The following is a 14,836-nucleotide window of genomic DNA, read 5'->3' as shown; positions in this document are numbered from 1 at the left end:
TTTTTTTTTTTTTTTTTTTACTGAATGGCCTTTTTTTGAGTCTGCATACTCAAGTTAACAATCTCCAGGATCTAATATGCTGCATAAATCAATATTAATCAGTAAAATCATCTTGTCGTATTTATAATATAAGTTTTCTTACATTGCAAAAAACGTCATGTTTACACCACCTGATATTCCAAGGTGAAAACTTTACCACTGTAGACTTAAGTAATTGTTTTGTTATTGCAGTTCATATTATTAGTAGGACTGCAAGTAACGATTATTCTAGTAATCGATTAATCTATTGATTACTGTGAAGATTAATCAGATTAAAAAAAAATGGCACAGTTTTTATTTATGTACATAAACCCTTTTCATACCAGATGATTCAGTTCCTTTTTAAATAAGAAAATAAAGATTTTGGTGCCTAAGATGCAATACCAGGCAGCATTCCTTTAGTGAATTAGAAGCTAAAACTGTAGTTTTAGTTTTTGGCTAAAACATATTTACAGATAAAGGTGTTTTAATCTTCAATTCAGAAGGCATATTGGTTTTATTGTACAGTTTTGGCTTGTTCATTGCTCTGAAAAGGTTTTTCTTTTTACCAAATGGCCTTTATTAAATTTGCACACTCTTGGTAGCGATTAATTGATTACTCAGTCAATTGAAAAACTATTTAAATAATCGACGAATCACAATTTAACCCAATTAATCACGATTGAACGGATTAATAATTTCAGCCTTGATTACATTCACCACCGTAATTGCATGTTTTCCTCATATTGTGCAGGTCTAATCTAATTGCCTGTTCCCTAACCTGTACAGACAAATGGCAGCCGCCATCTTTATTAGTCCTTATGGATGTTTCGTTATTAGCCCTGATGCTTGGTCAGTGTCTGAAACTCTTTCAGCATAAAAGTCTGAGGGAAATTCCTTTGTGTAACCTTTGAATAAACCGGCTGAGCCAGGTTACTGACTTCACATCCTTTGGTGTCAAAACAAAACAGACTCCCTGCAGATTTACCCTGTGGCCTGCAGGAACTGCCTGCTAAATACCAAAATGCATTTGTGGTCTTCCTCAAACTTAATGCCAAATTTGTAGATGAAACTAACTTTAAAAAAACAAAAAAAAACAAAGAAAAAACAAACAAGTGTGTTACTTTTATTTTGTTTTCTGCAGGATTCAGTCATGACTTGTGTGCAGAATGCTTGTCTCAGCCTATGTAAGACAGAGACTGATCTAATCCCTGCTGGGCTGCCCGACCCCATCATCAGAGTAAATGTTTAGCATTCCATCCTGGCAGAGGCGTTTCCTGTCAACACGAAAAGGTCACTTTTTAAACAAATAAGGAAAACTAAAAAAAAACACTTTGTAACGTCTTCTTTCCACGGTGCTTTCTCAGCATTGCTCCCTTTTCCTCCTTCCTCGTGTCCTACTGACTCAGCACAAAAAAGGGAGTGTTAATTACACTTCTGATATCCGCAGATTGACTTTGCATAGATATACACAGAGTAAAAAAAAAAAAAGTGCGGGGTATTAGGAGTAGCGATCCAGGCGTTGATGCAAATATACGTTGACTGCAGAGAGTCAACGGTGAGCAGTGCGGAGTTCGTGAATTTCCTGGAGCACTCTGCCGTATTTTTACATCCCAACACAGTTTGGCACAGTCGACTCGAATGCATGGGCGTGACTGTGTTTACTCAAGTCTGTGTGAGTGTGCGTTTTATCATCTCTGTGCTTCAGTAAGGGAGGCGTGAGAACGCCACAGTGACGCCACAGTCGGATTAATCCTTTTGTTCCTCTGCAGTGATTTTATTTTTTGTTCCTACTTTGTTGTCTTGTCTAATGAAAAGCTTTTGTGCGCCTGTGAATTTCTCTTAGGCATCTTCAACCCGGTCCCCCTTGTGTGCTATGACATCGAGGCTTGGCTACAACAAAGGCCCAAGCTCTTCCGCAGACGGTTAACATCTGCCAAGGTAGGCCACCGTGGTGGTGGGATTGTTTGTCGCAACTCAAAGAATCTACAGAGTCTGTGCTACAAAGTCGACGAGCGCAGGAACATGTGGAACGCGTTATCAGATGTCAGAGCCTCTTAAAGGGCCGGGAAACGATATTCTGCGTTTCAGTTTTGGCTCACCTTGTCACTATGGCAACGATGGTAGATGAATTGTATGTAATCATTCATTTCAGTTATCCAATTGCTTCATTATCCTCAAATAAGGGTCAAAGGTCTAAAATGAGTGCGGAAGTTAATAAATGGTAGAGCCGGACGGTTCCCGGCAGCCTGCTGAAAGTTTTCCATGGAGTCCCTCATTCAGCGTGGAAGGCTTGACAGGCCTGAGTTACAAGGAAGGTAAACAGTGACATTGTACCACTGTCCACCCCCCGCCTGGCCCGGGATTCACCTCGGAGACGTGCGATCGTTACTCATGATCGTTGTTACACCAGTAATTCCAGCTTTGTGCTGCGGGTTTTGTTTTTTTGTTTTATTTTGTTGTTTTTTTTTGCTTTTCTAGTCCAACAACAATAAGAATATGTTTGAAAAAACAAACAGAGGGACTTACTTTCTGGAGATGTGTCTGTACACGTATTGGTGCACAAGGAAGTGCAGATCCAACCTTTAGGGTATGTGCAGTCAGGCAAGAAAATAAATAAATAAAAATGCACAAGTTACATGTAATTGTTAACCTTTGACTGTTTTCTGGTCTTTTTTTTTTTTTTTAAGGTTGGAACATTTTCTGTCACACCATTTGTAAGATTTGTAACCTTTTTTTAATGAAATGCCTGAGAGAATTTTGCCACACTAGCGTCACTCCTCTATTCATCTTTCACTTGCAAGGAAAGTCATTGTTTAAAAGCCAGAAGGAGTGTCCTCCTGCTCTCATTAATGTAATGGTTTTTTGACTACAGTCGGCAAGACAAGCAGCAGACTCCAGAGTAGCCGACCAGGTCAATGATCCAGTTCATGGAATGTAATAATTGTTGACTTTGTTTTGGAAGAAGAAAAATAACAAACTATTGTTTGAATCTTGTTGTAGGGTTTAGTGTGTCTTACTGTGTCATTATCTAAGACAATGCATACATGTACAGCCTGTTTAGAGTTATTAAAGGAGTGTTTGATAAATTCACTTTTTTCTTTTTTTTTAATTTAATCTAAAATCTACTGTTTAATCAAATATAAGCTGATCATTTTCCCACTTCATAGATTAGCTCTCCTGGCTATAAAAGTATTAAATAAAACATCCTCCACTTTACTGCTGATAAAGGTGTGTAAAACAACAGCAAAACTCTTAAAATTAGTGCTTGTCATGAAAACATGATGATTAGCATGTTACCGTTTGCTTTAGATCTGATCAGTGAAATTAGGAGAGGTTATCTTAAAGACCAAGATCTTCAAAACTAGACGATATGAGAACATTGTTTAAATAATTTTCCTAACTTCTATTTAAAAACCTTTCTATGTGTCTTCATCAAGCATGTTCCTGAACAGACAATTGTCCAATGAATAAACAGAGCACCTTATAATCGTACTCCTTTATAGTAATTTTACATTCTTTATTGACCCTAAAAATAGCTGTTTTCCAGTCAGTAGCGACATCAACTCCAAATGTTTTAGCAGCTAGCATAGCGTTTACTGGTAGGTAGTAAACTATTTGCAAGTCCGATGCAAGTCATCAGGAAAGCAGTTCTCGGGAAGCATAACAGCATTTGAAGATTGATTATTGTGCGATTTACAGATATTAAGAAGCTCAAAAAGTCATTTTCTTTTTGTGTATGTGTTGTAAAGGATGGCTGCTCAGGTGGAGGTCCAGACCAGTGAGGTTGGGGGAACCGGGGCAGGAGGACGACTCCACCTCAGTCCCCTGACTGACTCCAGCAATAAGAACGCCATGGAGATGCCGTCTGTCGCGTCGGAATCCAACAAACCTGCCCCAAACCCTAAGCCTCGGCTCACACCCAAGCCGTTTGCTGTGGAGAAAAATCCCACCATTAAGCCCATACTTGCCCCCAAACCCCAAACCAAACCCCGCCCAGAGCCCACTCGCATTTCTGGGTCCAAACCAGATCTGCCAAACACACCGAAACCAACAGCGAGGCTTGTGTCCACCAACCCCAACCGTCCTGCTGCTACTTCCTTCAGAACACCGAATTCATTGAAAACTGGCCAGACAACCAAGCCTGTGATCCAGCCTTTTAAACCGGTCCCTCCCCTTGATCCCGTGGAGCCCAGTAAATCAAGCCGCCCCATCCCGACCGTGAGGCAAAAACCTGCTGCGTCGAACTTGGCTTATTCCAAGAGTCTTAAAACATATTCGGCAGCTGAGTGGTCTGGGACCACTTCAGTTAAAAATGAGAGCGGTGAGAGTAAGGAAGGATCTATGACCAGAGCCAAATCGATGGAGTTTCTTGCTGCAGCAGGGCAGGACGAAGAAGCAAAAAACAAATCTCCTGAAGCAGCCGTGCAACTGCGAACGCAGCCCAGGAGACCCAGACCCGTTTCAGCTATTTTTCCTGCTGCACCGGCTAAAACTGAGACACCTGTCCCCGCTCCTCGCTGGGTAGCGAGGCGACCCCTTTCAGCCGATCTCACGTCTAAGTTTGAGTCTATCGGTCTGTCTCTGCACCGGAAAAGCCCCAAAGCGGACACTCCACCGGATCAGGACCAAGAACAAGAGAAAACACCTCCAACCGCAACACCAGACAGTGCTGACGGCGTTGCTGATGAAACTCTCTCCAAGCAAAAAGTGGACGTAGCTGCTGCGAGGGACGGTGAGGACGTTAAGCCGGTGGCGAGCATCAAGTCTCGGATAAGTCTCCTCCTTGATGCATCGTCCTCTCCGAGCGCGACGGCTGATCCGCCCTCTCCGGTGCAGCCGGTTCCGGAGGCGGAATCGTCCATGGGCGTGAAGCAGCTCATCAAGCAGCTGACCGTGGATACCACGCCGAGTCCGATCCCCGCCGCGAAGCCGGTGATGAAGCCCCGCCCGTTGCCTCTGGACCTCACCAAAAAGTAAGAGCTCCGCTTATTCTCTTTCATCTGATTGTTTCTGTTCAGTGTTTTTTTTTGTGTGTGTGTGGGTGCATGAGTTCCATTGTCATGCATGCTTTTGTCTCGTATGATGTATGTTCATCAGGTTTTCATCTGAGCGCTCACCAGACCTTGAGGCAGCGGATCGACATGATGTCAGCAAAGAGTCTCAGAGAGGGGTAAGAGAGGGGCCGAGCTTTGCCGCATAGGGGTTCTCGTTTGGTCCGATGTATTTTTAGCAGACAAATGAGAACAGCAGTGAGAGGTGTTTTTACAGCTTAGTTTTAGGAAACACTTTTAGAGCCTATTGTGTGATGAATGTAAAGGAAAGGAGGAAATGGCAGGATAAAGGGTTTACCATTTGAAATCTGGACTTGCAGTTGAGGTCAGGAGCTTATATGCATTTGTAATGACACAAATGCCATGGTATTTTGATTGCTCTTTACATCAGGGTAAATGATCATACAATATGTGCTGCATAAGTTTGAATTTATTGTAGGTTTTTATGACCACACCCTTTGCATTAGCCCATATTCAGAACAATTGGAAAGTCCAAGGAACTCCTTTGAGGTCTGAATAAACCCCACAGCTGATATTGATTTGCACATAGGATCAGGAATAACTTCTAAGATCTGACAGATGAACTTAACTTTCTATGTGCATTTTTTCCTTCATGTGTTCAACAGATTCTCCATAACTTTACTTTAACAATGTTCATATCTGATGACAGGCATTGCAAGAGAAAATGTAGGTCACAAATGGATGAAAAAAAGTGAAACCGTAGACATTTAAATTTAATTCTTCCCTTTAAACGTTATTGTTGGAAGCTCATTTTAATAAGGCTTGGTTGCAGTTTCAGCGACTCATCCACTGTTCATAAGTTTGCATACGTAAAAGTGGGTTAAACACTTGACCTCCTATGTTGCATCTTATTCTGTTTGTCGTGTTCATTTCCTGGTTTAATGGTTGTTAAAGCTCCATTGCAGAGTTGTGTTTAAACCGTCTCTTCTTCCTTTCTAAAGACTTTTGCAATACGGATAATCTAACTTGTGTGGATCTTCTCTCGTCTTCCCAGGCCGAGGAATCAACACCCACTCCCAACGACCACAAGATGTTCCTGGATTTCAAGGATTCCCCATCAGAGTCCAGAAAGGGCCTCACGCCTGAAGGGTCGGAAGCAGGACTGCCGTGGCCTCATCCCAAGGAAAGCGGTTCTGGTGCCGAGTTGCACACAGTGCGAGCTTCCTTGTTTGACAACATTGTGGAGAGGCAGAGTGTGTTCATGATGGACCAGGATGAATCACCCAAGGATGGTGGCGTGTTCTTCACGAGAGAAAATGAGGAGGAGGAAGAGGTGGAGGATGATGGATCCCTCGTCACAGCCACCTACAGGGAACCCGCGTCCCCCTCGGATCCGTTCTGGGTCTCACACGCCTTCGACACGGTCCAGGCGGCTGAAGAGAACCGAGCAGTGAGTGAGGGCGTCCCGGCGGCCCAGTGGGAAGACAAGGCCATGACGCTCCGCACCAGGCGCTCGGAACGAGCCAGGCCGGCCGCACAGGTGGCCGACCCACCGCCGCGGTACCTCAGAGTGGGGGCTTTGCACAAGTGGACTACCACCAGTTTCGATCAGGGGGAAGGTTTGCATAAAGGGATCCCGCAGGAATCGGAAAACGAGGGGCAAGTGGGTTCGGAGAAAGACCAGGATGTAGCCGCCCCTAAACGTTTAAAAATGCTGCAGGGAGAAGAGCCGCAGAAACACAAGGCCACTTACTTTGCTTTGACTGGACAGATGCAAGATCCAGCATCGCCTGGAGGGGTGGGATCAAGCCTCTCTGGTGCCAATCTGCACTTCAATGATCTATCTGTGAGATCAGCTTTGGGGGGCTCACGGGGGCAAATCTATTCAGCCAGGAGGAACCCTTCTCTTGAAGAAGCGTTTGGGCAAATCTCCCCCACTCAAGAGAAGTTTGACGAACTAATGCAGAGAAACACCGTCCCGTCCATGGAGGTCAGCTCCCAGATGGAAGAACAAACCAAAGAGGATGTAATGGAATTAAAAAAGACAAAAGAGCAACAGGAGCAAGAAAGACACCCGGCTAAGATGAATGAGCTCGAGAAGCAAGCACATGTAGACTTTGAAAGAATGAAGGAGTTGGAGAGGCAGCGAGAGTTCGAACGACAAAGGCAAAAAGCGTTTGAAAAGGAGAAGAGAGAACTTGAGGAGCAGCAGCAAAGACAAAAACTTGAGATGGAAAAACAGAAACGGCAAGAACTGGAGAGGGAGCGACAGCGGCAACTCCAGAAAGAAAAACAAGAACAAGAGAGGCAAAAAGAGATGGAGAGGCAGAAAGAAATGGAGATGCAACAGCTAATCGAGTTAGAGAGGCAGAGTTGTAGAGAAAAGGCTCAGGAGGCCGAAAAATCGAGACAGATGGCTTTAGAGCAGGAAATGCTGAATATAAAAGAGCTTGAGAAAAGAGCTAAACAAAAGGAGAGGGAGACGGAGATAGAAAGGAAGAGAGAGCTGGAAAAACAGAGACAAAGGGAGATGGAAAGGGAGAAAAGAGAGCAAGACATGAAGAGACAGCAGTGGGAGATAGAGAGATTAAGAAAAGAACAGGAGAATGAAAGGAAGAGGAAAGAGGAGTTAGAAAAACTGAAAGAGATGGAGAGACAGCAGCTAGTTGAGCTAGAGAAGCAGAGATCAAGAGAGAGGGCAGAGAAAGAGGCAGAGAGATTAAGGCAGATGGCTGTGGAGCAGGAAAGTCTGAGAATAAGGGAGCTTGAAAAAGAGAAAGAAAGACAGCGTGAGTTGGAGATTAAGATGGAAAAGGAGAGGGAGCTGGAGAAACAGAGGCAGAAACAGCTGGACATGGAGAGAGAGCAGTTGGAGAATGAGAGGCTGAGACGAGAACAGGAGCAGGAAAGGAAGAAGAAGGAGCAATTGGAAAAGCTCAAAGAGATGGAGAAGCAGCAGCTAGTTGAGCTAGAGAAGCAGAGACTGAGAGAAAAGAAAGAGAGAGAGGCCGAAAAATTAAGACAGATGGGTTTGGAGCAGGAAGAGTTGAAGATAAAAGAGCTTGAGAAAGAGAAAGCGAAACAGAGGGAGTTGGAGATCGAGCGTCAGACGGAGATTGAGACGAGAGAGAGGGAGAAACGGAGGCAGAGAGAGGTGGAAAAGGAGAAGCAGAGGCAGCTGGACTTCGAGAGACAGCAGTTCGAGAACGAGCGGCTGAGACGAGAACAGGAGAAGGACCGGCAGAGGAAGGAGCTGGAGATAGAGAAACATAAAGCAAAGGAGAAGATGGAAAAGGCGGAGGCGGAGAAAATGAGGCACATAGCCAAGCAACAAGAATCGGAGAGGCAGCGACTGAAGGAGAAGCAGAAGAAGGAGGAGCAGGAGAGGCTGTGGTTGGAGTCTTCCGCTCTGAAACCTAAAGTTCTGGACCTGGACTCTGTCCTCAGAAGTGATCCGCTGTCTCCAGTGTCTCCCCAGCACAGTGACGCCTCTCCACGGTGGAGGGAGCCATATAAACCTGTGATTCTTGACATCGACTCCTTTACGTCTCACGCTCAAGGCTCACCAAGCAAAGACTCGCTTCCTGCTTCTGGTATTCTGGGACTAGATGCTGATTTCGGGGTTTGGTTGCAGCCCGAAAGAGACGTCAGCTGGAAAGCTCCAGCACAGACTTCAGCAGGTTTCTCGAGTCCAGTGTGGACAACATCCCCTCAGGATCCATGGGAGCTGCGGCCCGTTGAGATGTCGGTGGACAAACCAGTGATGGAACCCAAGAGAGCGTCCAACAAGCTCAGCCCAGAACAACTTCTCCTCAAACAAGAGGAGAGGCATCCCAGCCCACAACGGCACAGGCCCGCTTTCCTGGATGAGCCCCTCTTCTTGTCTCCTCTTTCAGGGAAAGAGCCACAAACAAGGAACTCTCTTCATGATCTTTCCAATAGTAGCCTTGGAGAGCAGATCTGGATCCCAAGAGAGCCCCATCCTCCAAAAGAAAGGAGAGACGCCCACGGCCACAGGAGATCCCAGGGATCCCAGGTGAGAGAGATTAATCTGATCAGGCAGTGGCTACAGATGCAAGGTTTCCCCCAGAAAACTTGCTAAGCCCAGTGGTTGGGTGCTACGACAGTCATTCAATCAGCGGCTCGTCGTTGAGTTAAAAATCTTTAAAGTTGAAATATCACTTGAAATTTGAAAATATCACTTGATAATCGTATGTTGTTGAAAGATTGGAAGATTAACACCTCAACACCAACTATAAAGTCCTAAAAAATGCAAACATTTTAAAAAGACTTGAGTAAATAAGCAATGATTGGCCTGGTGGGGGAACAAATAAAGCCTGGTGCCCCGCCAGGCTTATAATACCCTGAGACAGACACTTTGTGAATAATCTTTGGGGTGAAATTCACTCAAATTTAAGTCATTGTCTTAGTTGATCTGTATCGCACATTTGATCTCTTAAGGTAGTTCAAAGTGTTTTATGCTCTAAAGACACATTACAGTAACCAAATGTGAAACAGGCAATATTTTGTCAAATGCCACCATCATTCACCGACAATTTGGAAACTTCTTTAAAAGAAGATTAACTAGAACACATTCATCATCATCTGCCTATTTTTTTGCTTTCCTCTTAACTTTGTAGAAATTGGACAACAATTTCCATTTTCTTTAAAAGTAGATTTAGGTGCACCTGTTTGTTAAACTTGATAAAACACAGGAAGAGTAAAGAGTGATCCAACTTGTTACTGAGAGTAAACTAAAAAAAATTTTACCATAACAATCAACCAAAACAAAAGATTTAGTGAGTTGCATACCTTTCTTTCAACAAGGTAAGACAGGTACTTGAAGCGTTTTATCTTTTGGATCTTCACAGCTTTATGAATCCCTTTTTCTACAAAAAAGCAGATGACTGTTCATTTCCTTAAAGTATTGCATATTTGGTTTATTGTTGAACAGGTAAAAAAAAAATAGGGCCAGAACTTTTATCACATTAATTTTGATTAATTAATTACATAGGTTTTAATGTGTCAAAAAATTTGAACGCAATTAATCACATTTATTTACATACAAAGGTACAAAGGAACATTTGTATTTGTGCGTTTCTGGTAAACCCGTAAATCTGACACACATGCGATGATGAAGCTGCCTCTCTTTTCCCACTTTGGGTTCATTTTTGCTTGGAAAAAAAACTATCTGATGCGGTTCTGGAAAAGATTATTGTTGTGTTCAAGTTGTGCACACAACTTGAACACAACAAGTTGTGAAACTATTCAGACTATCACTCTGAATAGTTTCAGACTATCACTGAAGAGTGATAGTCTGAAACTATTCAGGCTATCACTGAAGTTGTTATGTTCACAACTTGAACATAACAAGTTGTATACCTTTTTATCACTATTCAGTGATAGTCTGAAACTATTTAGGCTATCACTGAAACTATTCAAGCCTAAAATAGCTTTCAATGCAAAACGTTCTGCAGCAGCACAGACGTCCTCAATGCTAAAATCAGCCTCTATAGTCCACATTTCTAAAGAAGTTGCGTGAATGATTAGGGGTTCCTGAAGCACTTGAAAGCTGAATAGGTATAACAGCACTTTGCACCAATCTGATGGTTGAATAAAAGATTAAAAACAATAAAGATATTTGTTGTTGAGCTCGTATGTCTATTTGTTCAGTAATATAGCAGCAAAAAGTGGGTTTTGATTGAAAACGTTTAACTCTGTTGCTACTGGACCTTTCTCTAGCACTTTTTTCTTCCACTCAACTTTCCATTAATGTGCTTTTTATAGTTGGTGAGCGGTCAGCTTCTTTGGCAATGCCCCTTTGTAGTTGAATCTCTTGGTGGAGAGGACTAGTTACCATTGCTGACTTAGTTACCACCGACATCAGCAGTCCTGCAGGCCGTTAGAGCTGAAATGATTAATTATGATGAATCAATTAATGAACTAATTCAGTAATCAAATAATTAACTGCCATATACAGACCCTGAAAAAAGGCCATTTGCTGAAAGAACAACATATTTACAGCAGTGTTGAAGCCAAAACTGTACAAAACAACATATATTTTTTTATTTAAGATATAAAAAAATCAAAAATCACCAGATTAGTCCCTACTGCCAAATTGGTGTTAAGTCGAGCAGAAAGGGAAGAGCTTTGCAAATGCAGATGCGACCTTTGCTACTAATGATCAAGTGTTCACTAAAGGAATGCTTTGTTATTGCATTTTAGGCAATAAAATGTTTGTTTTCTTTTTTTAAAAAAAGGAATTAAATTTGTTATTTCCACATTTCAATGTATTTCTAATAGTGTAGTGTCTTTTAAGTGCTTAAGTGAAAAATCTGCAAAATGTGCTATTTTTTTTTTTTCAATTACTCGTCAGAATAACTGATAAAACAATTGCTAAAATAATTGTTGGCTGCAACCCAATAGATCATAATGTAACATCCATGTTCTTATGTTATTTCCCAAGACTCTTAAATTTGGGTTTTCATTAGCTGTAAGCTATGATCTTCAATATTAGCAGGAATAAATACTTGAAATATGTCACTTTGTGTGTGTAACGATTCAGATTTATTAAATTAAAACACTTTGAATTACACCAATAGACCAGCTTTTTAATAAAACTCTTATCATTTGATATAGAAAATATGACCACATGTTCATTTTAGCTTCTGGGTTTAATTGAGAAGCTGATTTATCTTTATAGCTTCATAACATTCGAGCATCACAGATGATTTCAGGCCTTAACTGCAGTCCTTGATTGGCCGTCAGGAGCTGAGTCGAATGCGCTCTCGGAGCATGTCGAGGAGATCGGCTCCTTCCAGCAGCGCCACGGAGGGAAGCCTCCTCAGGATGAGGAGTCGCAGCGCCCACCGAGAGCTGGACCATCACAGTTCGGTGAGTTACGCCTGAATTTAAAAACGGACGTATTTGAATGTGAGCACCGTCTCGAAGATCACTATTTTTAGCTCGCCAGATGTGAGCAATGCTTTTTTTGTTTGTTTAGTACAGTGTACCTTTGTGTTGTCTGAACACTAACGACAATAGTCAACGCAGGTTAATTGCTGCTAAATTTTCCCGAACCGATGACTAACGTCGCAGGCATCGCCCGCACCTGTGACCCATTATGCTCTTGGCAAAAGTGGGTCAGGCGCATGTAGCGGCCTGTTCCTCCAGACTAAAACAGACAAATGATTATTAGCCGTATTTTATCAGCGCTAATTTAACAGGAAGCTGTCTGCAAACCTCTGAAGAGAAACGGCCAGTCACGATCATATGTCCTAAACACTTTGCTGTGAGCGTGTTCCCCTTCTGGTTCCACCTGTTTGACATCAAACCCTGTAGCTGCTTTTTTTTTTTTCCTCATTTAGGTCTCGCATGAGTAAACAATAGCTGCTCAGTTGGAGCTGTTCTCATTACCTCCACACACGTATCAGTTGATTGAAGTGGTAGCCGGCTGTAGATGGGTGGGTTTAGTTTTGCTGTTTGATATCGACACTGTAATTGTAGGCTCAGAATGAAGGCCTCTAATGTACTGAGTTGCACAATGACACACAGCTGCGATCCAGACCTCTGGTCAAGTCAACAGCACCATCTAGTGGTTGTGGGTGGAATTAGCAGCTGACTGCTGAAGAATGGGATTAAGAGTTTATTGTAATAATGATACAGGAATTTAGTTGGACAAAGTGTGCTGCTTGGATATTGGTAATTGTTAAACAAAACAAATATATTTGTTTTTATCTGGTGTATTTTAGCTGCATTAAAGGGATTTCTGTAGATGCTCCTGTCAGTCAGACCAAAATCTGAATTTTCTCTTGAACTGCTGCAGTTGGTGTTTGGCAGGTTAAATACTGAAAATAGATATGATCAGAGATTATTTTTAAAAACTAAAGAATTAGATCAGATTAAAATATAGATAAGGGCAAAGAGCAAATACTTTGATGTGTTTAATAACTTTATTTCCTTTGTGTTTTGGTGGTTTTAAAACTACCATTTCTACTGAAGAACCTGCAATTTTACTCTTGTTTTTTTTTGTGTTTTTTTTTAATCAATACCCGACGTCAGTATTTATCACAGAGTACTACAAAGTACTATAAGTAGTAATAATACAAGAATAAACTCATATTACCTGAGTGGTATTATTCAGGTAAGTCGTAATATAGTAGAATGAAGTTGTATTTTTGTTAAAAACACCTTTACAAAAAACAATAAATGAATGAATGTTGATTGTCTTGTGAAGTTATGCTTAAGTGTTGGTTTTACAAATGGGACATATTTAATTTGTTAACACATCAGCATCAAATTATTATCAGGACTTTGAAATAGTTGCGCATACTGCTGAGTTTATTTTGAAGAAAACTAAACAAACTGCTTACATCAGAACTTGATAACAATATCCAAGCTTTACTCTTACTAAAGCACAACTGTTTTCTAATCATTTTACAACTTTTTTCCGTCTTTATTCCGAAAATATTATACCTCGATTGTCATATTATGACTTTATTCTCGTAGTTTCAATAAAACAAACAAACAGAAAAAAATCTGGCCTTTTTTTTATTTAAAGACAAGCTCTTATTGACTTTTTCCAAACCCCACATTTAGCATATTTATTACCTCCTACTATATATTATTAATCTTATTTTTACTAGCAGTACTAGTAATATTATCACCCATGAGGTCGGATGATTTTTTTTTTTTTTTAAATAATGTAGTCAGATGGGTTGCACGGTGACATCAGCTCTTTAAGTGTGGGTGCCTGAAGCTGGGAGTGCGGCAGAGCAGAGATGGACTCCGTGCTGAGAGTCCTCCTGTACGTGTGGTCTTGCTGTCTGAGTCCAGGCTCCCTCTGGGTAAGTCACTGATCGCTTCTCTTCTCTAAGGGGCTTCACTGAACACTTTTACACACTGGAAACTACCCTAAATGTGCGTCGGCCGCTTCATATTGCTGGTGTCGTTGTTGGCTTGGGTTTGTGGCTGAGATTGTGCTGAGTGTTGAGGTCAGGAGACTGAAAGCAGTGAAAGCAGCTGTGAGTCACCGCCAAGAGGATGATGTCATCAGGAGGACGAGAAACACTGAAATTGAAAGTTGGCTGTGTGGATGTTACACCCAAAGAAGTTTAATATTTAAGCTAGAAATCTTTGCTGATCTGTCATTTAAATCTAACACATAGATCAGAGATGCAGTGATCACAATGTTTTTTGTTTTGTTTTTGTTTTTATTATTCTGTAAAGGTTTATGCTGCTTATGATAATTGCTGGATTACCATGCAGTCTTGAAAGCTATAGAAGTATTTTTTTTTTGTTTTGATTTTACTGCTCTGGATATGTGTGGAAAAAGAAAAAGAAAATTTAAATTGAAAATATTAGATTTTTCAGACTTTTGTCCTTATTCTATTATCACAAAGAAACATACCAGAAGTATGGCCTTACAAAAAATGAAAGTTATATTTAGATATTGAAACTTTTTTGTCCAACATGTTGATCAGAAATAAATGCACACTCATTTGGCAATGAACATTATTTTACTACTTTTTTGGGCTTTGCAAAAATAGTTAGAGTTGACATTTTAAATTGTCTTTAACATGTTAACGATGGTTTGCACAGATAGCAGTGCTAACTAGAGGATGCTGTCTTTGTGTGTATATCGTAGAGCAGTGGTTCTTAACCTTTTTTGAGGTACCGAACCCACCAGTTTTATATGCGCATTCACTGAACCCTTCTGTAATGATAAATATGATCCCCCCACCAAATTCAAGACATTCAAGATCACCAAGTCTTCTTAAAATGTAGAGTCTCTGAGAACAGTT

The 14,836-nt window shown here is 41.4% G+C and overlaps 1 protein-coding gene and 1 long non-coding RNA gene across 3 annotated transcripts in view; both read left to right on the top strand.

Annotated features, from left to right (window-relative positions):
* The window catches only part of LOC107836760 (uncharacterized), a 573,704-nt gene that overhangs the window by 439,041 nt on the left and 119,827 nt on the right, over positions 1-14,836 (top strand). The gene's annotated exons all lie outside the window — the stretch shown is intronic.
* LOC103141364 (trichohyalin) overlaps positions 1-14,836 on the top strand; it is a 40,303-nt gene that overhangs the window by 2,195 nt on the left and 23,272 nt on the right. Inside the window, exons 2-6 of one of the 2 annotated variants that reach the window (XM_007556994.2) lie at positions 1,865-1,959; positions 3,772-4,994; positions 5,119-5,191; positions 6,088-9,069; positions 11,802-11,927. In XM_007556994.2, coding sequence (XP_007557056.1) covers positions 3,772-4,994; positions 5,119-5,191; positions 6,088-9,069; positions 11,802-11,927 — 4,404 coding nt within the window. In that variant the 5' untranslated portion in view covers positions 1,865-1,959. Of the gene's footprint in view, positions 1-1,864; positions 1,960-3,771; positions 4,995-5,118; positions 5,192-6,087; positions 9,070-11,801; positions 11,928-14,836 lie in introns of those variants that run through there. The other variant, XM_016673783.1, reaches the window with a different exon arrangement.

Source organism: Poecilia formosa, unplaced genomic scaffold (genome assembly GCF_000485575.1).
Source record: "Poecilia formosa unplaced genomic scaffold, Poecilia_formosa-5.1.2 Scaffold82, whole genome shotgun sequence".
In the NCBI taxonomy this organism is placed as follows: domain Eukaryota; kingdom Metazoa; phylum Chordata; class Actinopteri; order Cyprinodontiformes; family Poeciliidae; genus Poecilia; species Poecilia formosa.
The sequence above is the reverse complement of the archived record's forward strand: the minus strand, read 5'-3'. Positions and strand labels throughout refer to the sequence as shown.